This window comes from Zeugodacus cucurbitae, chromosome 4 (genome assembly GCF_028554725.1).
Source record: "Zeugodacus cucurbitae isolate PBARC_wt_2022May chromosome 4, idZeuCucr1.2, whole genome shotgun sequence".
In the NCBI taxonomy this organism is placed as follows: Eukaryota; Metazoa; Arthropoda; class Insecta; order Diptera; family Tephritidae; genus Zeugodacus; species Zeugodacus cucurbitae.
Genome location: NC_071669.1, coordinates 17,657,238 through 17,680,696, shown reverse-complemented (window position 1 = coordinate 17,680,696; position 23,459 = coordinate 17,657,238). Strand labels below are relative to the sequence as shown.

The following is a 23,459-nucleotide window of genomic DNA, read 5'->3' as shown; positions in this document are numbered from 1 at the left end:
TTAGATTTATATTTTAGCTCTATCAGCAGTCAATCAATCTCTATCTCGATTGACTTACATCTATAAACATTTGATATATCTATGATTAATCGTCAGTCAAGCGTAGTTATACTCTCTATGACTCATATGTATTATAGGACTTGAATAAGATTTATTTTAGATGAAGACCCAATAATACTCGCATCTTATAATTGTCCACTGATATACACAATTATTATTGCTATAGACATACTCTAGCTTTTCTACCATAACTCCAACTATCTCGAATTTAGTCTGAAATAATGACTTTTAAGAACTGAAGTGCATATTTTAATTTTTTTTTAGTCAATTAAAGAATTATTTTCTAGTAAAGTATATCATGGAATACATTTATAGCACAGCCACGCAAAAAATAAATGTTGTTATGACCTGGGGATCTTACTATTCTCAGCATCCATCTAAATTTTGAAGAGTAATGGAAAAATCATTATTTTAATTAATAAGATAACTCTTCGTATTTAATGAATACATATGTATATTTATAAAACAGTTGGTCTCTTCGACGGCAATTGGTTACCAAAATAGTTTAGGAGCTGTGGAGAGTGAAAATAAAGACCTATACATTATACATTCCAAAAAAAGTTCCTTGATTATCTGACCTACATCAACATTCTAAGTTCTAATACATACTTAAGTACAACTTATTCTACCTTCCCAGTCGGGATTCGGGTACATTTTGAAGCCTATGTCACATCAGTAACGAACAGATTCGGATAAGTCTTGAAGATGGTGTTACATCAGGAATGGCACTTGTCTGGAAAAGAGTAATTTGATTCACTATCTTTTAGCAATTAAAGACATAGATTGAAATTTGAAACTAGTGTCTGAAGTGGACGCTCATGACAATTTTCATTGATTGAAGGAGTCAATACAGCACCTTTGAGCTGAACTTTACATTTTTTGAAGTTATACTTCTTATACGACTTCGGAAATGGTTGCGATAACTATTTAACGCTTCAGTGGAGAGGGAATAGCGTTGAACAATTAACGCGAGAGAGAGAAAGAGAGAGAGTGAATGAGAGTAAAGCAGAGAACTTAAAGCAATTGCCATGCTTATGCTATTTGAGCAATTCTTGTTTTTGTAGAACAATGTTTAAATTTTTGGTTGGTGACATATTCACATGTGTACGCATATGTTTGATTGTATGCTTGCGCATTATTTTTCTTTCGTTTCTGTTTCATTTCTGCGAATTCTCAACTATTTTGTGTGACTTTTGGTTGAAATACTTTGCGTTAGCCGTTGAAAAGTTAAGACTTCACTGGATCATTTCTGTAGACAGTGTTTATTTACTAATTAATTGGTGTTCTATGTATTATTGACGTAGTATTAGTATTAGTACACAGTGAATAGTGATTCAAATGATTCAAACCGTTGTCAACTGCAGGTTCGTATAGCGAACAACCGGTACTCCTTGCAGGAGATCTCAATGTAAATTTCTCATTGCCAGAAGCTGAACCATTACTGGCATTCCTCAGAGAGAAATTTTCATTAGAAATTATCAAGGGAAGAAATGATGCTACGACAAAAGGAGGTACGACTATTGATGCGGTATTCGCGAGAAATATAATAAATATTATAGATATCAATCCGTCAGAACCCAGAAATGATAATTGATTAGGACTTTGCTTTATAAAATGTGCATAACAAATTTATAAAAAGTGAATTTAAGAAAGTGTTGGTCACTCCACCATATTTTTATGCTTTCCCTCTCGCTAGTTTTCTTTCATACAAAATGATTTGCATTTCTTGGAATATCACTAAGAAGTATAACTTCTTCCGCGCGTAGGGACTCCATGCACCTTTTTTATCATGTTTAATGCGAAAATTATACATCAATATTTAAGTACGAACTCCTGGCGCATCTATATCCATATGTACATCCTAAGTGGAACTCAAAGCCTCAATTTTGGTTTCGTTAATCTGTTTAATTTAAGATGAGTAGATGATTAGCCTTCTGCATCCGAACCTGGATCCGGGGCAGCCGGTCTGCCTCTTGGCTGGCAGGGCATATGAATTTCCTTCTCGCTGGTGCTAAGGGTTAACGGTTTCTCGTATGCTTAAACTACGCCCTTTTAAGTAGCTTTGTCAGTCGAACCCATGAAAAATTAGGCGATTTTCGTGATTTTTTTTTAAGAAAGTACCCGATTGAATGTTTCGAAGTTTTTTGAAGGTGCCAAAACAAAAAAATCAGTGTATTAAAGTTGAATATATTTTCTATACAATGACCTACGATTTTTGAAAAATATCAAAAATTAACAAAATGGCGTAGTTCTGAAAAATAAAGTCGTTTTTTTAGGTAAAAAATATTGTCGTTTCTTAATGTCAAATTGACAATTTTCAACCAATCAAAAATATATTGACCATTGTATAGTAGATATATTCAAGAATACTCAATTTCAATTTGTAGTCGATCGGTCAGTTTTTCGTTCAGTTATATGTCAGCAAAAATTCAAAAGTTTCGTTTCAAGAAAACCTCGTTTAAAGATTCAACTGTAGAGGTTTAGGTCGCTCTTTAGAACGCGGTCATTCAAAAACTATTCAAGATACGACCTTGCCGATTTCACAGTATATTTTGGAAAGTATAAACTATCGAATAAGCAAAAAATCGATTTTCATAAATCTAGTGACACACTGGTATAGCCCCTTAATGTTCTGTTTATCTTTGCAAATAGGAAAAAGGCACACGGGGGCTTGTGAAAGCTGGGATTTGACGAAGCTGGGATTAGTGAATAATAGTGACCTAATAAAGAGTTACTTATTACTGAAATTAGTTTGATAAATGGTATATATGCAATAGCATATTAGGAAATCTATTCATTTGCTAAACTTTCTAATATTATTAGCAAATAGAACCGATAAACTATAGTTATATTAGTTAACGTATGCTTTTCATATCGATATATCTAGTATACAGTATAGATATACATATATACTTGTATGTAACTTACGGCGTATTTCTCATTCACCACAACATTACCTACTTTGCCGTTTTACCTTTAAGCCTTTTGTAATTTAAGGCGTTTGTGCAACTTGTGGCTTATGGAAGCCTCACAAGCTACACTACTTATGCCCCAATGCAGCTAATTGCGACAATGCACACATACATACATATAAATAACCTCAAATAAGGCGCGTATACTTGTGCTGCAGCAGTACAATTCCATAGTCGCCTAGTGCGTTATGTACAATTGCAACTGCATTAGTTTAGAATAAAATTACTGCGGTATTTGCCATAGGATACCGTTTGCAACTTTTACTATTTTTTCTTTCTTAATTACATATTCGTCGTCGCTTTGTCATTCGGTTGGGTGAATGATTTTTAAATAAAAATTTAAAGTAGGCCAGCAATGTTAACGTAACCAGATGCAGAACCACAAAAACGATGATAATTATAAATACTGATATATGTCTATACTTAGTAATTATCTTAAAAAGGTTGACTTTAGCTTTGGATGATAACTTTCTCCAAATGTATAATAAATCTTGAAACAGAAGAATCTAATAGATTTTAGAAAATTTAAATTGTTTTTATAGCGAAGATAATGCTTAAAACCATTTTACGAATCGGTCAAATATGATTACATTTCTGTAATTCTGTTTAAAGGTCCCATATTCTTAAGCGGTTGTTCGCATTGTACTGATCATTCACTCTACGCCACCGTAAAGACCTAACAAAGTCAAATCGAAGCCCATAGGTAATTAAATGGTATAATCGAGACACTGTCTGATAAGACCCACCATCACGCTGAAGTTAAAAATTATCAAAGGTAATATCTTTTAAATTAGATGTTTCCATATTTGAAACGGACTTCCTTGATCTTGGAAAAGTGTTTCCAGCTTTCTGATAAGATGTCCAGCAGTCGATATATATTGTATGGTACTTCAAGACGAATTTTACTCTGTATCATGAAACTTGGGCCGACAATTTACGTCACAATATCCCCACGAACAATTTTTACCTTTAAGCCGTAAGCAATAAAAACCTTTCCACAAATAATTTTTTGGAATACTGAAGTCCTTGATCTAATTACAAGGACCCGACTGATTTGAGAACTTCTCCGATAAACATATTAATCTAGATAGAGTTTGCATAGTCAACTCACGGTAACTAACGCCTCATATTAAAGGATGGTAAATGGTTAACGGCTGGTTGATGATGGATTATTTCTGCAATTAGTGCGTTTGTACATTTATTCTTGCCTAAGGGAATATCACAATCAAAGGTATATTAAGTTATTGGTCGGACTCGGTTGTCTTGTGTAGTCGCAGTAGTAGAAGATGAAACATATATCGCTTTGTCGTATCATAAGGGTGTTAATGATCCGTTAGGAGTTTTCCGGGTGTCACAATGGAAAGTCGAAGCGGTCTAAGAAATATTCTCTGCATCTGCGGAGATCTACCCCTTAACCTATCCCATCCTATCCTACGGAGCTCTTCGCCCTTAGCAAAGTTCATCTCGCCTTAGTCAAAGGGGTTCTAAGTGGCTATTGTCCTATCGGTATGTATGCCGTTAGGTTAAAAATCTGATGCTAGCTGTAGAAGTTGATTGAAAGGTGACAAAGCGGAATCATCTCATGACTTCCTCCTGGAATATCCCGACTTTGCGAGATCAAGACAAAGATTTCTTGGATCTTACTTTTTTTGAACAACCGTCCGAACTAGCGGATTTAGAAGTAAAAAATATCAGTAAATATGTAGTAAGTCTTAATATCAATTCAATTGGGTGATTATGGCTTCACAAAGAACTGTCTCTCGTAGTCTAAGTGTGTTTTCCTCTGGGGTACAACTAATCTAACATAACCTACAGATTGCTGCCTTTAGTATGATAGAAGTAGAAAGTTTTTTATTGAAAATTAAGAAAATTATTTAAGATAATGTTTAATATACCATATATCTTTTTTCACTTTTTTATATTAATTATATTATTATTTAAAAAAAAATTATTTTAAACATTAATTGATCCAAATTGTATGCATTTATATTTTTAAATAACTTGTTTCTATAATTCTTACAATTTTCTAGAAAATATTTCAAATCTTTAATATTATCGAAGCGATAGACAGTCACCTTTAATATCCTTTACTTTATCCATTCGTCTCCAAGAAAAAGTTTAATAGCATTGTCATAGCACTGTCCTGCCACAACATATTATGTAATTTTTATGGCTTTATTTTGACGAAAGAAAGTGTATTAGGTGCTTCCACACAACTAACAATATATTTAACTACATATGTATAAGTATTTGAGGCATAGGATTATATGTAGAAATATGGATATTATAGAGTAAAGTAGCTGAACCACTGAACCACTGGGCAACATACTAATAAGTACAATACAAACAAATATAATTTTACAACAACACATGAATACTGTGAAAACACAAACATATGACAACAACTACTATCAAAGAGTAAAGGCGCCCATAATTATGCTTTAATATATTATAGTAACATATCAGGACTAGTTTATGCTCCCAACACACTTGTTTACAAACTTTATATATATTTATGTATATAATAAACTCATACAATGCGACAGTAAGCTGCTTAAATGTACGCCATGTTGTTTACAACTGGTAATTTAATCTATTTTTAGGCGCTAACACAACTTATCTGCTTACTGCCTACTGCTGACTGCCATTCTGCGTACCAAGTCAAATGAGTATTATTAAGTATTTCACTGCCGCCTACAATGGCTGACTTAAGCCGCTGGCATTTCAAACAGTTAAGGCCTAGAAAATATGTAGTATACATGTAGGTGCAAATGAATATTAAAGCGCTCAAAACACAGCAGCAGAAAACACCTACGAATGGGCTTACAAAACTTAAATGCGCACAAAAAGTCGACTAAGTAATTGAATGAGAAAGTCATTAACGGAAATAAAGAGTTAAGTTTGAGTTTCTGATTTCATATAAAAATAGCATAAACTTAGTAATGGCACGGAAGTAGCTGTAATAATGAGGCTGAGTATATATGTATATTGTTTGCGCAGCAATAAGCTTTTATTTGCCTTTGCTCTTCATAACGACTTTCAGGGTTGAATTTTTTGTGCAAATATGGAGAGCTGTGTTGGTGTGCCTTGCATATTACTAATGTGAATTTGTGATTTTCGCTCACTTGACTCGTATATCGTTGGGTTGGCAGTTGATTTGGAAGCAAGGTTGCCTACTGGGTTATAATTTTAAACTTTTTTCGGAAATATTTTGAGAAATACCGAAGCAGTGGTGAATAAAGTTCAGGTTTTTTAAACCGTACCAACAGAACTCACAAAAAATTTCCACAATTCTTATATCTAAAAAAACTAGCATTTTTAGATGTTGGCAACCCTAAATTTACTAAATTTACCGCCAGTAGATACAATAAAGTGCATCGTAGAAGCTTTGCAACTATTTTTATATAAATATCAAGCATACTCCAATAAATGTACAGTAGCGTGCAATAAAAATGCAGCTAAAACTAGAATATGATAAAACATAAACTTAATATTGCATATAGAGTTGTTATGCAGCTTCAAGTAACACCAGAGACGGATTCACAAAACACTCTTTCAGGTTGTTGAATGATAACTCAAGCTACAAATGGATAAACATTGGCTATTGCCTTTTTACACACACCACTGTATTTCTATTCACATTGCCTCCACTGCTAGCTGCTGATTTGATTGCCAGTCGAAATGTTGCCATGAATGCACATATATAAGTCTATAATTGCTTATTTGCATGCGACAAATTGATTGCAAGATTGACAAGCAAGACACGATTCTGCTGCGTTTCCTCCAAACGTTGACATCACTAACAATTGCAAATATTTCTAGCGTTGCCACCTCACTCACAACACTAAAGTGTGTGTGCAGTCAGTGCAATTATGGTATTGGTTGTTTACTACATATTTCGCAACTGATCTAATTACAATGCATACTTATGAGGATGGTGGTACACTGTGAAAAAAAAGAAAATTCGATAACTGAAAATTTCAAATTTTGAATAAAAAATTCGGAGAAAAATTCGAAATGATGTTTGATAAATGCATTAGAGATTGCAATGCAATTAAAACACAAAATTATGTTCTTACTCTCTCCTCATCGCATAGACTTTAGAGGATTATATGTAGATTTTTACTTTAATTGAATGGCAATTAAGTACTAATTAAGCAATTACTTAAAAATTCACATCATACATTTATTTTTTCCCATGTACCTCAGACATTATCGAGTAAATTATAAAATATATATTCCAGGGTATTGAATTTTAAACCAAGACCGTTCAGATAATTGGGAAACTTTTGAAAAAATATGTAAACAGTTCATTTGACACATTATACGAAATTCGAAGTATTTTTAAAATTTCGAGGAAGTGGAAAGTAATAGTTAATGATTGCCGAAGTTGAGTCCATCAATACTATACTTTGGATAATGTATTGTATTTCATCTTAAAATTAAACCAACTATGCAAAACAATGGAGTGTGCGTGTCTTAAAAGGAACTTAGGTCTGTTCAAAACAAATATAACAACCATTTAGGGTTACATGTATCGGTCGAAGTCATGAGTTCCAAAATCCTATTTAAAAAAAACAAACAGGAAATCATTTTAAGTCGACCCGACTCCAGAACAACAATCGACGGAGCACATCGGTAAATTATTCGAAAATTGAAAAGTGAAAAATTCGAAAAGAGTGGTTCCCGAAAAGCTAAGTAGAGCCGAAGGATGGACTGAATTATCACTATATAATTTTTAGAAAGAATAAGGTCAAAATGTGATTGAACTAGCGAAAGCTTTGGAGAGAAATCACTTCTTTTGAATTGTAATGAAAAAATTTCTTAGTCACATACTCCATCCTACGCAACCCGCTTACCATATGAAGCTTAGACTAAGCCTAAAATATATCGAACTGACAGTATTTTTTTTATTTTTTATATATATTTTACGTTAAATCATATTCTCTAAAATATGTAGAATTTTATTTGTTATTTCCTTTCCTTTACATTTTCAATGATAAGTTTGGGTGTTACATTAACAAGCCTTTAAAATAGACATATATTGCATACATACAACAAAAATGTGGCAACTTTTTCTACAAAAGATTATTTAAAAATCACCATTAATCTCCGCCTCTCTTAAGTTTTTACATTTTTACATGGATGATGAAGCTATAGAAACTTATACTAGTACCATATAGTATCTGTGTACTCATATACATTGAGTGTGTTGGCCCAAATGCTTCAGGCTGACCACATACTCCACATTTGATTTGCAATATAATTACGCTTTGCGGTTACATAACTACCTCGGAAAAAATTTAATAATAACCGTAATAAGCAACCTCCATATCGGACTACATTTACGTGGGTTGAGTGGTGCGTTTCTAGGTTTGAACACTACAAATGCTGTCAGGCGCGATTTAAAGTGACATGAAGTACACAAATTGAAAATCTTGAATTGCATTACAAAAAAAATTTATAAGAAATTTGGTAAATGGAACCAACAAAGACACATCGAATGAGTACTATTTTAAAGGTGGCAACACTAATGTTTGCGAATAAATAATTTTTTTTACGAAAATTCCCGTTATTTTTTGAACACACAGCATATTATTTTTTACTAAGACAAAGCGCTATGGCAAATTGATCCTTCCCAAAAAATTGTAAATTGGAGGAAGTGTATATGGGTGATTCTACGATAAGAGGTATCTTGTGAGGCAATCAGCTTAAAGTATTGTTTTTGTCCTTTATGTTGCTATTTTTTTAAATGAATCACATCATATTAATATATTAAATAACATTACAACTTACTGCATAATTAACGCAATTTTTTCTGAAATTCCTTACAAAGTCTAAAAAAATATCTCCCCTGGCTTGTCCCATTGCTACTTTTTATTTATTTTCGGACAATACATACATTTTTTGTATGAGATGCTAAACCTAAACTATCGGAAGTAAAATAATTAAAATTAAGTACTGTTAAATAAAAAAACAAAATTATTTTGTTTATTTCATATAATTTTTAAAATTAACTTTTGTCCCGATTTTTTTATGTATCTACCCTGCCAAATTTTGTTCCGCTGGTACGACATAAATTCAAAGGCGATCGCATTGAAAAAAGAGCTCATGGGCTCATTTCAGCCTAAAGTTAACAATACTAATCGCGAAATCCGTTTGTGCGCCATAGTTTTTTAGTTATTGCGGCCCGATCGTGCGGTGTACTGGATTCGAAAACTGATTTTGTCTCTCCCCTGGCAATTGATATAACGTATATTATTAATTTAATTTATTTGCCTTTATTGTCTTAAATTACTAATACTGTGATAATTAAAGTGAAATAAATAATTAACCCAAAAAATAATTCAGTCTCTCCCCTGCCGTATTTCCCCTGGCAAAATAACTGCCAGGGGAGAGAGTTAGAGGCTAGAGGAGTTACTATTCATCATGACACCCGGGCCGGAAGTCGTGAGCTGCTTGATTCTATATACTTTCTTGCGTGAGCTTCTGAACATAACCCCTTCCCCACCTCCAGCCATCCCCAGCATCAACAAAACCAAAAATATTAACCTCGCAATCCAAAGCAGAATCGCTCTTACCAACAGATGCTAGTTTGGACTGAGTGGACATTTAAATGTTAAAGTCATCTCTCGATGAACCAAAACCAAACTCTACAAGTCCCTCATCATTCCCGTCCTACTTTATGGTGCAGAAGCGTGGACGATGTCAACATCCGATGAGATGGCATTAGGAGTTTTCGAGAAAAAGTTTTGTGGAAGACTTATGGTCCTTTGAACATTGGCAAAAACGAATACCGCAGATGATGGAACGACGAGCTATACGACGCCACTGACATAGTTAAGCGAATAAAAAGATAGAGGCTACGTTAGCTAGGTCATGTTGTTCGAATGACGAATGCGCTGCAGCTCTGAAAGTGTTCGATGCAGTACCCGCTGGTGGAAGCAGAGAAACAGTAAGCCCGTTGGAAAAACTTGGTAAAAAGTGACCTGGTTTCTATTGGTATTTCCAATTGGCGCCAGACAGCAAAAAGGAGAGAAAACTAGCGCAAAACTAGATTCACCTATAATCGCATAAGCGGTGCATACGCCAATTTCTCTATGCAATTGAAACCTCTTATCATAGAATCACCCATATACATACATATGTACAGTTGAACTTCCATAACTGGAAACTTCTACAACTCGAAGTTCTCCATAAATCGAACTCTAGAATTGGCAATAGGAGTCAAATTTCGAATAGATGTCAAACTCTATTTTTTTTGTGGGTTATGGAAATCCTAGTTATGGAAGTTCAACTGTATACACATTTATATATTAGGGTTATTTAATCCAAAAATTGTTCGAACAAATTTAATATTTAATTTAACAGAAGCGCTTTAATTAATATGGATAACATTTGGGAGCATAATACTAATATTAATAATATTAATATATGCTGTTTTGAACCACCTTAGTCACCTCTCTATTGTTAGACCAGCAATATAGGCAGCAACCCTCGTATCAATGTCCATTATAACTATACTTCTGAGATAATATCAAAGCAAATATGCACATGTATTTGCATATAATACTCATACACACATACACATTTATAGTTTACAATGACAACTTATGGCAATGGACACTCAGGTCTGTTGTTGACAGGCGTACAGGAACACAAGCCCACAAGCATTTTAAAGCGCATGTATTGTAATACACACTGATATGAACATATGTATGTATGTGTGACTATAATTTTGTTTGCAAGCGCACAGCCATTTTCAATTTGCATTTAAGCGCTATACGTCAAAATCGGATTATAGCTTAACCACTACATATGTACAGACAACCCTGATTATATTAAGAGTATGCTGATAACGATTTTTTGCTGAATTTCTTCGGAGCCTTCGCACAAAATTGTGTAAAAAAGTTGAAATACAAAAAAAGAATATAGTCATCCGCCGACCCTTATCAAAGAAACTTTAATAAAGCACACGGCATCACTATGAACCAACCCAATAGATTAGGGTCGCTCACGGGCTTATTTGATTAATTCTACACAAATTAACATTCTTCTTTGGTCAGCTTAATGTCATTATGGCAGTTTATAGCAAATTATATAATGGCCGATAATAAAAACAAAATCAAATAAAAGCTTCAATCATTAGGTGTTGGTATGCAAATACTACAAGGAAGTTGGAACACACACACTCGATGGAATTGGAAAAATCCTCAAAATATCACATTAATGTCAAAGAACCGAATATCGGAGGGAAGGCAGCCATCGAAAATCGAAAATAAACAAATTTTTATGGAAATAAATCAAAAACAAACAAACCGTTATGTACGTATGCCAACAATCAGCAGTGCCTGTCTGCTTGATAAGGACATTTGACAAGGATAACAAAAGAATTCTGCGCAAACAATCGACATTACAGCATGCATATACACTTAAATATAAATATTCACAGTTTGATTGCCATAAAAGTGGAATAAATACAGTTTTTTTTCGGGGAAATAAAAGAAACTATTGCCTGACTTGAAAGGGTTAAGAATAAAAGAGAATAATAATGTCCTTACATAATATACAATCAATAATATGATAATTTTATTGAATGCATAATATTAGAGAGTTAAATGTTATATTAGGTTAGCAAATATCTCTCTTCCGCTTTTTTGCTCTTTATTCAATGCTTTATAAAAAGTATTACAGTGATTGGATTTAGTTCAAATTAGTTCGTTAACTTCTGACGAGTCATCAACGAAGTGTATGGTCTGTTGGCCAATTCTGCACGCTTCTGGTCTATCGCCAGCTTCAAACGGTCCAGTTGTTCGCAGTAGATGGTAGAATTAAGCGTCTGGCCATATGGGAGCAGCTCATAGTGGATGATTCCCTACCAATCCCACCAAACACACAGTAAAACCTTCCTGACGGTCAATCCCGGCTTGGCCACTGCTTGGAACGATTCACCAGCCTTCGACCACGACCGTTTTCGCTTGATATTGTCGTATGTGATCCATTTTTGGTCGCCAGTCACCATATGCTTCAAAAATGAGTCGAGTTCGTTCCGTTTCAGCAGCATATTGCAGACGTTGATTCGATCCAGATGGTTTTTTTGCGTTAAATCATACGGCACCCAAACATCAAGCTTTTTTTTTGTGTACCCAGCCCTCTGCCGTTTTTTAAAATAGGTTGGTGGTGACTAACTCCCATCTCTTGGGCGATGTCACGAGACATGCCGGTCTAACTCGATGTTTTCCATGATTCTCACAGGTCTTCCTCTGGCTGGCTTATCCATGGTGTCGTTTTCACCCAATCGTCGAAACCATTCCTCCGCAGTTCGAAGTGATAGAGTACCATACCCCAAAACACCATTGATCTCACGGAGCGTCGTCGTTCTCTAACGAATTTGCCTTTAACGAAGGAAAACTTTAAAGTAGCGCGAGTTTCGGCGTTCGTGAACTCCATGACACGTCTATAACTGTATAACGCAATATCCAAACTAATCATGCATAGCGTCGTTTTGCAGGTTAAGGTCAAGACCTTTCAAAGATGTATAGTATTGCCAGATAGGAGCTTTGTAGCGCTTTATACATAGCCAGGAAATTCAAAAGACAAAAAGGCGGAAGGGAGATATTTGCCAATCTAATATTAGGTTTATAAATAATTTATTTAACTTTCACCTTTCTTATTGTACTCGAGAACAATATAAATCACGTACAACAAAATTATATATTCAGAAGCAGGCGGCTAACGAACCCTAATGAACCATTCCACATAGTTTCGATAACACAATGGAACGACTCTACTTTTAATAAAGAAAATGAAGCCTCCTTCTCACAATAAATAATATTTGTTAGTTACGAAAAAGGTTTACTCGCCAGGGTTACCAATTAAACGTATAAGTAAGTGTTGGCAACCAATCTGATTTACAAAATAGTATTAGATATTAATTTCAAGTATTTTATGTATATTAATGTATGTATTTCAACTCAATTTGTATTCGATTAAGAATTAATGTAGTAATATAAGATTTTACTTTTGAATGGTAATGACGCTTTAATCGAACAAAGGCCTGTTAATTGATCAATTAACTCCAGCGCTAAAAGGCTATTACTTGCCTGACCATTTAGACCTCCCGTCTCGTTTGAGACAAAGGCTATAGTCGTTCATTGATCGTTTTTCCTCCAAAATGTATGAGTTTTAAATTGCCAGTTGACGACTATAAAACATTATAAAATATTTTTACGTATATCTTCCGTTGGGGTGTATTATATGGTAACAAAGCTGTATCAAGTTATGTACAACAATGACTTTTAATAGGTTATAATAAAACCAAATACTTAAAAAGTAAATTTGAATAGCCAAAGGATAATTACCTAAATGTACAGATACTGTATTTATATAACACGCTAATGCTACCAGCCCTGCTTAACCCCAATGATGTTGCCGCAACATCATTTTTCAACAACACACTTACTTCTATCACCACATGAAAAATGAGAAGCAGACTGAAATGAGACACAAAAAAACAAGTGTAATGCAAAAGTGAAAAGTTAGAGCAGACAAGTGATGAGGATAAATACATCTGCATGAAAATATATATAATTTTATAGGAACCTTTATACATTGGCGAATCCCCTTCATTGTTGACTAATGTTTTTATTCGAAATTCTTGTAAGACCAGAATTAACAGTTGTGTAAATAAATTTCTAAGTTCAGTAAATCATCGCTCAGGAGCAGCTGGGAACACAGTTCCCTTAAACTGCCCCAGACCTTTCAGTACTCTCAAGCGCTGCCTAAAGCAATGGATGCTTGGTGAACATCTCAGATCCTGGAACATGTGCAACACGAGTCGTACCACAAAGCTACTATGGGGTAATGTTGACACTGAACAGACCAAAAAACTTCTTACTTTAAGCAAAAGAGAAGTAAGCTGTATCACAGGGGTCATCACGGGGCACCTACCTCTAAGAGGCCACCTGCAGAGACTTGGCATAGTAGAATCGGCTGAATGCAGGGCGTGCGCGGAAGATGATGAGACACTAGAGCATTATCTCTGCGAATGCCCGGCCTTCTGTCGGTTAAGAAGAGATACCTTCCAAGGCTCCCATTACTCTAATCTAAGAGAAATTGGGCAGCAGTGATGGAATAAACACAAAAGCTTCGTTAAATCGACCGAGTTGTTCAGGTGACGCTTATCAGGGTACCTTCGGGGAGCACAATGGGTCTAATAATGGCCTTGCCGTCAGGCTCTCTTCGCCTCCCTTTTCAACCAACCAACCAACCAAATCATTCAAGAGAAAATGTTCAAGACAATGAGTAATAACACCAGATTCGTTAGAACTAAAAAGTAGATTTCAAAATGACATCAAAAGTAGATTATTTTGAAACAAATTCATCTCTTAAAACTACATTTTACACATCTTCTACAGAAACACTCTTCAATAGATTTAGGGACTTTTTCTTCTGTTATATTCATGCTACATAAATAACTGAGCTTTTCACCTGTTTTCGACTATTTCTAACAAATGAAGGATAATAGCGCCTCAAAACGACGGAAAGATTTTATAAGAATCTTTTTACAGAAACAGAGCTACGTTCGTGACTTTGTAATTGCCAGCTTAAGGGGACCGCCATCAAAAATTTAAGCTCTTTCTTAAGGTTTGTTTGAAGCTGGGGCCAATTTTAAGTTCTGTAGTTGTATTGTTCACCTCTAACTTCTCTGAACCTCTTTAACTTAGGTCAGTGAATTAAAAACTAGGAGGCAACCCTTTATCTTACAAAGTAAAGCTTTTAAAGCTTTGAATGTTGGTGTTACCAGTGAATGAGAAAGTCTACTGCTACTACAATAAGGGAAAACCTTTTTGTTTGAACAAATTTTAACCGGCTCCAGTGTCAATCAAGAAAAACTAGAAAAGAATTAACCACAAACTCCCGACAAGGATTTATTAACAAATGTGACTTTGTAATCCCACTGCTATGCTGCAGTAAGATTAATGCACAAAATGAAAAATGAGAGCATTGCTTCAAATAATTTTACCCAAATATAGTAATATGCAGTAAGTACTTGCGATGATAAATCGCAATCAAGCTGAAGACTGACACACACTGAGTTGCGGCTAACTCGCCATGAATAAATTACTCGGGTAACAGCAATATGATATGCGAGCGTGCTTTGACGGTCTCATACAGTACTAGACAAATCAGCTTTGTCTACACGAGTGGTCAGCCAGCCAGCCGTCTGTCATGCTGACAGACGCAGTTCCTCCGCAGCAACGCGACATTATCTTACCGTCTGTCTTTTAGTCAACCCTTCAAGCGCTTAAGTATCTATGTGTGTGTTTTTTCAGTTGGACTCGCGTTGTGTACTAAGTACAAACGTTACTGCTGTTGCGTCAGTCAGTGCAACCACAACAAAGTATGTCATCTGCATTTATTTTGCATTACTTACCATTCATTTATTCATTCATACAAATACAAATACAAATACATACATATATTTTATTTTATTCCATTTCGCAACATGCTGCTGCGAAAATAACTGCATTGTATGTTGTTGCAACGCGTTGACATTACTTTGGTGTGGTTCAGCTGTCGCAGAGCAACCGACTGCTCTCATGCTATGCAATAAAATATGAGTGCCCGCCATTATATACATCTTTACATATATACATACATACATACGTATATATACTACATAAATTTGCCTTTCATGCAACCCTGTTATGTGCCAACCTCAGCTTTCAGTGTATGGAAAACTTTTTCGTCCTTCTGCCACGTGTAGTGTTGCGCAACGAATTTTTCATTCATTCATGCTGCCAATGAGTCATCACACGGCCATTGAAATTTTTCACAATTTGTGTAACTGTATATATATATACATAAGTATGTAGTGCCGTCTAACCTCATCTTCTACAAACTTATATTTTTATTTTCTACAATATTTTAATATATTTTTCGCGTCAGCTTGTAATTCCTTTCTCATGTATTCTACTCTCTCTCTTTCTCATTGCAGTGCACTCTTTGCCCCACTTAACGGTACTTAGTCTATCCGGTTGCAGTAAACTCACCGATGATGGCGTGGAATTGATTGCCGAGAATCTGCAAAAGTTACGTGCCCTCGATTTGTCGTGGTGTCCGCGCATTACGGACGCATCGCTGGAGTATATTGCCTGTGATCTAAATCAGCTGGAGGAGCTGACGTTGGATAGGTAAGTTTGAAGGAATCTACAAAAAAATTCCGATATGCATGATATGATGCTCAGAGTATCAAGAAATTTACTAGAAAGTGAAAGCAAGGTCTCTGGGGTCCTAATCTGGAGACTACGGTAGATATTCGAAAGCAATTTGAGATAACTTACCATCTTTTGTATCGATTTGAGGCACAGAGACAACGGTCGGTACTTAGCTGTCGAGGTGTTGTTCACATATGAACCAAATATTCATGTATGATATATCCAACATATTCCCTTCGTTTCATTAGTGTATTAGATATCTCGTTCAACTTAATTTTAAAGCCTTTCAGTTTCGTGGTTGGATCTTCAACAAACTCTTCTGGGCATCTGGACTGGAAATCCATATGCATTCGATGCTTATAATGTCTGTACAAAATAAGTATAGCAACCCACTTGCGAATGGAAGAGTATACTGGAAATTCTATATGAAGGTCCTTCGAAATACTTCAATTACGACCATGACAAAGTCATTTAAGAATGCTGTCTCATTTTTGGTAGCAGAATTCAAATCTTACTATGAACAATACTTTAACAACCTCAGTCGATTGCTGTACATATTTTTAAATGAGTATTCATGCATACCTCGCAAAGCCTTCGAATATTATGGAATCTGTGAGTTAGACCGAACAGCATTCCTTTGCTGCCTTCGAGTCTATTACATATGAATTTTGTATCCTATGGCTCCGGAGGGGAGAAAAGGGCCCCAATGATATTCTTACATTCATTTCGTACTTGTGTTATCCTCTTAACTTGACACCAACTTTCTTGTACCTTAGCTACTTATTTCGATGTCCAAATTTCTTCTCCACGTTAGAGCGGTTCGGAGTTTCCTTCTGCTGCCTTGTGGATTCCAGTTAATAGCGTTCCAGTTGATTATTTGTATCTGGATCTCATCTCAGAACTTGCCCTAGAAAGCTCCATTTCGCTCACATAAACAGGCATTATTGCACAGTGACTTCTCTAAACGAAATCTTCTAAGTACTTACTGATTTATGAACGAAATACAGAACTAGATGAGTCGCAGTCAGTAGAAGTTCCTTTTGGTTCCGGACTAGTTTAGCTGCGTCATTTGTTGAAACTTTGAATATTAAGGTCCACCTTAACCAGGAATGCCATATACTGACACAAGTTTGAAAGTAAACCAGCAGTGACACTGAGAAAGCTTTACGTCGCTTTGGTATTGTAGTTCTCTACGTACCACCAAGCTCCGCATTGAGAAGTAAATGAGTATTTTATAGATCCCACTAAGCAATTGAACGTCTTCAAAAGCGAAAAATTTTCGAGAGAATTCTGTTTTTGATCCCTTCAAATTTGAACACTAGGTTTGGTTCAATGGAAGTTCCCCACCATAAGAAATACGTTTAGACTATGCAAAGATTGTTCTTACTGACTTAGACCTCTTGCGTTTTACCTTGGACCAGAAGAATCTTGCGATAGAACAAGCTAGTTCAGAACTTGTTCAGTTCAATTAAAGCTCATCCATCTAGTAGTAAATTACAAAGGGATAGTGGTGCTCCCATTTGTTCCCATTCCACTGTAGGTGAGACTGACGTACCTAATCTAGCAAGCTTATCAGCTTAGCAATTTCCTGTGATTCCAGGCGTCCAAAGTATTCTGATTGCGAAGTGATCTGATAGTGAGGATAGGCATTCCTTAACCAGTCTTTAAGACGTAACTAATGATAATAATCTATTTATATAATTGATATCAATACTGTTCGAGATTTGGTGTATCAAAATCTAAGTAACAAGTTAAATCATATTTTTATGGACTAACGGTTCCACTTTAAGTTATCTGTCCAAAAATTATTCTTATACTGCATATTTTTAGGACATACCCCTATCACCTCCCAGTCTCTTTCTTAAATCTCCTCCATGAAACCAACGACAAGTTAGGGGCGGCGTAACACTTATTGTCACTCAAAATAACCTCAAATAGCATTTCTCAAACAACCTTGAGCAATTCAGATTTGACACCTTAAACGATTTAACAAACAAAACACCTTTCCATCCATTTCAGATGCGTACACATCACCGACATCGGTGTCGGCTACATCTCGACCATGCTCTCACTAACCGCACTCTTTCTACGCTGGTGTTCACAAGTGCGTGACTTCGGCCTACAACACTTATGCTCAATGCGAAATCTACAAGTACTCTCACTCGCCGGCTGTCCACTGCTCACCTCCTCCGGCCTGTCCAGTCTAATACAGCTGCGTCATTTGCAAGAACTCGAGCTGACCAATTGTCCGGGCGCCTCACACGAGTTGTTCGACTATTTGAAAGAACATTTGCCACGTTGCTTAATCATTGAATAATACGTTTGCGTAGTTGCAGTGGCGTTAATTGCATGTGCCATGTACAAGAAGCCGCAGGCGTGGAGCAATTTGTGGGGGAGAGCAGTTGAAAGTAGATATGCAACTCTGTCACAGTTTATGATACTTGCGTTTGCTACATATTGACTATGAAGTGGTAATGACAACAGACAGTAGATGTTTCTGATGGATGAACTGCTGTGAGCTACTATGGAAAAAACTGCACTGAAAATATTTCTAAAGCAAATGTATACATACTTACTATGCCTAATATTGAAAATAGATCACCAAAAAGTGTATGAGAGAGTGGTTATCTTTTGTTTGAAAAATATGTTTGCATTTTTAATTTTAGAAGAAAAATAATTAATTTAATAATATTAATAATAATAATTTATTTCTAATTATTTTTTATTTAATTTAATTTATTTCTTTTTTCGGTAAAAATAAATTATTTTTATAAAATTTTAAGAATTTTTTCTTAAAAAAATATAAAATATGCCAGCAAATTTTTCAAACATCAAATAACAGTCCAATAACCGTACACAAATGTTCTTGCGTAATTTTCCTATAACTTGTTTTACAACTTTTCATATAAAAAATACAGCAACAACATAGAAAACAATATTGTAAAGTGAGTAATTTAAAATAATCTAATCTAGTATATTTATATTACTGCTAAACAATGCCAATGTTCCTCAAATTACATAAAAATATACAATTTTAAGCAATATTTTTAAAAGTTCTATAAACAAATATCATGCAGGTTTCTAAAGTAAAAAAATCTCAAATTTGAAAACTGTTGCCATAATTTATTTTAGAAATGTTAAGTAGCGAATATGAAATTATTTAACGCTATTAAAGTGTATACAAAATTTAATGAAAATTTCATATATCATAATATTTTTAAATGCCGTTATTTTTTTCAAAATGTTTTAATAAAATATTTTTGTACTATTATTATTATTATTATTTATGTATTAATTTTTTTTAGTTTTTATTTTTTAATATTAGTGAAGAAACCCATACGAAAATTTTCAAAATTAGATAAACTTCCTACCCATTACGTTTATAGTATTGTCATTACTACAATTGGTTCAGAATTGGTCCCAGCAAGAATCTCATCTTATTTTGTAAGCTTTAAAGACGTGTTTTGTTAAGCCTCTTATAAATATAAAGCTCAGAATATGACTTTTATGCAACTGTACTTTATGCAAAAGCTTTTAAAACTACTAAAGCTTGCAGTTAAACTCAGAATGCAAAATATACTTTAAACAAAAGCTTTTAAAATCACTCAAGCTTTCACTCATTAAATATAAACCTCAGAATATTATAACTCTACTTTATATGAAAGCTTTTAAAATCACTTAGGCTTTCACACAAGGACATAAACTTTCACAAAAAGTCATCATAAGAATACATAGCTTAGAGCCAGACTCTTATGAATCTTATATTTCGGTGCGAAAGCTTTTCAAAGTATAAGCTTTCACACAATACTTATATAAAATATGTATTTAAAAGGATTCACCACTTCAACTGAATGCCTGTGAGTTACTTTAAGTTAAGGTTAGTTTTCTTTTAAAAAATTTTTACTGTGATTTAATATTTTAGGTTAGAATTCTTAATATTTTTATTTATTCGGATAGTAATGTATACGGCGCCTGGCTTACGGAATGCCTTTAGAGTCTGAAATATACCTGCGAAATCTTTAAAGTTATCGCATGTAAAATAACTCAGCAAAGACTTAGAGGAAATGTCGTGTTCATGGGGAAATGTAGAGCTTTCACGAAGCTACACTCAAGTATATAATTGAAGATAAAGAAAACTGTACTTTCTATCACTTAAACCGTTTATTTTACGAAACATGTTAAAAAATAGTACTCATATTTACATAAAATAGAGCTTTCAAATCAATACTGCAATGCTGAATATGATAATATGGAATGTACATAAATCATTGATTTATTTATTTTTATGAAAGTTTTCAATTATATTTACTATGTTAGCTAAGTTTAAGTACAGTTACGATTACTTCAGTTCCACAATAAATAAAGAAATCCGCCCACTTAGTTCATATTCATACAAGTAACTACACACAATCATTAATATGTAAAAGCTTTACAGAAAAATTCTATATTACACAAATGAAATTTGTCAATAGATATGTACATATATGCCAAAAGCTCTACTGAAATATTTAAACTAAAAACAAAAGCTTTCACTTTCAAAGCTTGACTTTCACCTTCAACAGAACTTTCGAAGCATAAAGAAATAATTACTTCATTGAATATTTACAGAAAATCAAAGCTCGAAGCTAAAACGGCAGCTACTTTTGTCATTGCTAAAAGCTGTAGTATAATGTTCAAACTAAAAATACAAGCTTTCACTTTAGAAGTTTATCTTTCGCCCTAATCAGAGCTTTCAAACCATGAAGCAAATAATTTATTGATTAAATATTTACATTACAGAAAATCAAAGCTTGACGGTAAACGGGAGGCGAAAGCTATTTTAGCCGGGAAAGCTTTTACTGAAATAAAATAAACAATCAGTTAAAGAGCTTGTACCTACGTTTGAGCATACGGAATGTTAATAAAATGAATATTTAATTTTATATTTATGGTAAACCGAAAAAATTCGCTATCGTTTACCATTTTTAAATATTTTTTTTATTAAAGAAGTAATATTGTTTTATTTGTTTATTTTTTATATTGTTTCACAACATTTAAATTATCATACTTCACACGTTTAAAAAATAGATCAACAGAGGAACATCTTAAATTTTGTCACACTAGAAATGCTTGGAAAAAGCTTGCAATTTAGCTTTAACTCTTTAACGCTGTTCTTTTAAAAACTGTACTTTACCAAAAACAATAGATATAAATTGTAAAATACTCAAGTACCGACGAATTAAAAATTAAAGAATAAAAATAAGAATGATGAAACTATAAAATAAATTCTATAAGTAGTACATTTAGCTATGAAAATAGTTGACAAAAAATTAAATATTTTCTAATGGCATACATTCTTTAATAAATACAAAACAACAGTTTAAGTAAAGTTCGAAATAAAATTTATAAAACAAAAACTTAAGAAAGCTTTGTTAAAAATATGACATACGAATTTCATTGTAGTAAAGCATACCAGAACATATAAATACTTCATTTTCATAACTTTAATGCCGAGGCAACTTCTAAAGTACTTTAAATAGTGAGGAATAAAATGATACAATAGTGAAAGCTTTTAAAAACGAAAGCAGTGAAAGCTTAATTGATAAATAATATGAACTAGACGTTTAACTAAAACAGAAATACACTTACAAACTGCTATAAATAAAGTAATCCATAAAATAAAGTAAAAAAGCTAAAGCAGAATCAAATATAAAAAATCGGTTTAAAAAAAATCTAAAGCTACATTTTTATATGCATGAAAAAGCTTTAAAACTATGCCGTAGAACAACCACAAATATCCATAGTTACTTGTAGAAAGTAATCTTACAAAAGGAGTTCAATATATAATATATAACAAACTCTTAGCTAGAAAATGGAAAATTTACGAAAAAACAGAGACAGAAACAGAAACCGAAAAAAATTTACAAGCAAATTATGGAGAAAAATGTATACAAAATATAGTAAGAGATTATGAAGAAGAACGAAAAGCGCATACCAAAGAATGTATTAAAAATTAAGACAAAGAGAAATAGATAGAAAGTAAAAGAGGCGAGTTGAAAGAAATCTGAAAACAGAAAAGTTAAAATTCAGTTTTAATTATACAGAGAACTCAATATTATATATATGAAGGACCTTAAATGAAATAGTAACCGGACATTCGAGATTATGGATCTCAGAACAACTAAAGACAAATTAGGAGCACTTAAAAGAAGAAGAATACAAATAAGTAAGTAGTCTTAAAACAGGTTCATATAGAGACAAAGTATTGGAGTGAAGGAACTTAAAAACAGGATAACTTAGGATTTGAAAATTATTAGTGAGGGTTTAGGAAGCCTGAGTAAGGAACCACAGAATGTAAATAAAAGGAAAAATAAAAACAAATCAAGGACAACGCGAAGTTGATTACCAAAGAGAGATCCGTTCATACCAAAGTCTATTCTATATAATCGGAGTGATGCCAAATATAAATCCGAGTAATAACTAATAGCATTTTTCAAAACTATTTCAATATTTTTTATGCTGCTACAACAACAAAAACCATACAAGAAATGTAGAAATCTAGAGAAATGCTGGAAAATTGAGTAAAATTTAAAAGAAGAATAAACTGAAGGAAAAAAATTGTATAGACATACAGTGGAAAAAATAAATGGAAGGAAAATACATGTTATAATAATAAATAAAGAGAGGGAGAGAAGAAAACAATACAAAAATAAAAACAAAAAATAAATTAGTTTTTGAGACGAACAAAAATAAAAAGAAAGAGAAACACTAATGAAAAGAAAAGTGTATATGATAAATAAAGATAAAAAATAGTAAAAGTTTTTTAAGAACATTTGGGGAAAAAAAAAGAGATAAGCAGTCAAAGAAAAAGTTAAAATTGCAAATGAATTAATAATTAATAAAATGTGCAAAAGTAATGTTTCACAAAAAAAATTTACAAAAAATAAAGCACTAATAAAATGGCAAAAACAACAACGTCATCAAAGTAAAACATTAAACATCTATGTAGTTTAAAGGTATAAAATAAAATTAAAATATATTAAATTTTGGCAATTGATATTAAATAAAATGACTTTTAGCATAAACAAAAAAATTAATTGTAAAATAAATAATAACTTTATAGACTAGAATGGTAACACAAGATTACAAGTAAAAAAAAAAACTACAAAACATTACAAAAAACTATAAAATTAAATTAAGTGTACATGTGAGGCGTTATTATTACTAA

At 33.4% G+C, this 23,459-nt stretch overlaps 1 protein-coding gene across 2 annotated transcripts in view; it reads left to right on the top strand.

The window, feature by feature from the left end:
• The window catches only part of LOC105215889 (F-box/LRR-repeat protein 16), a 173,397-nt gene extending 154,551 nt beyond the window's left edge, over nt 1-18,846 (top strand). For both annotated transcript variants that reach the window (XM_011190086.3, XM_011190078.3), the window contains exons 5-6: nt 16,033-16,228; nt 18,272-18,846. In XM_011190086.3, coding sequence (XP_011188388.2) covers nt 16,033-16,228; nt 18,272-18,569 — 494 coding nt within the window. In that variant the 3' untranslated portion in view covers nt 18,570-18,846. The remainder of the gene's footprint in view (nt 1-16,032; nt 16,229-18,271) is intronic.
• Nucleotides 18,847-23,459: the final 4,613 nt, after the last annotated feature.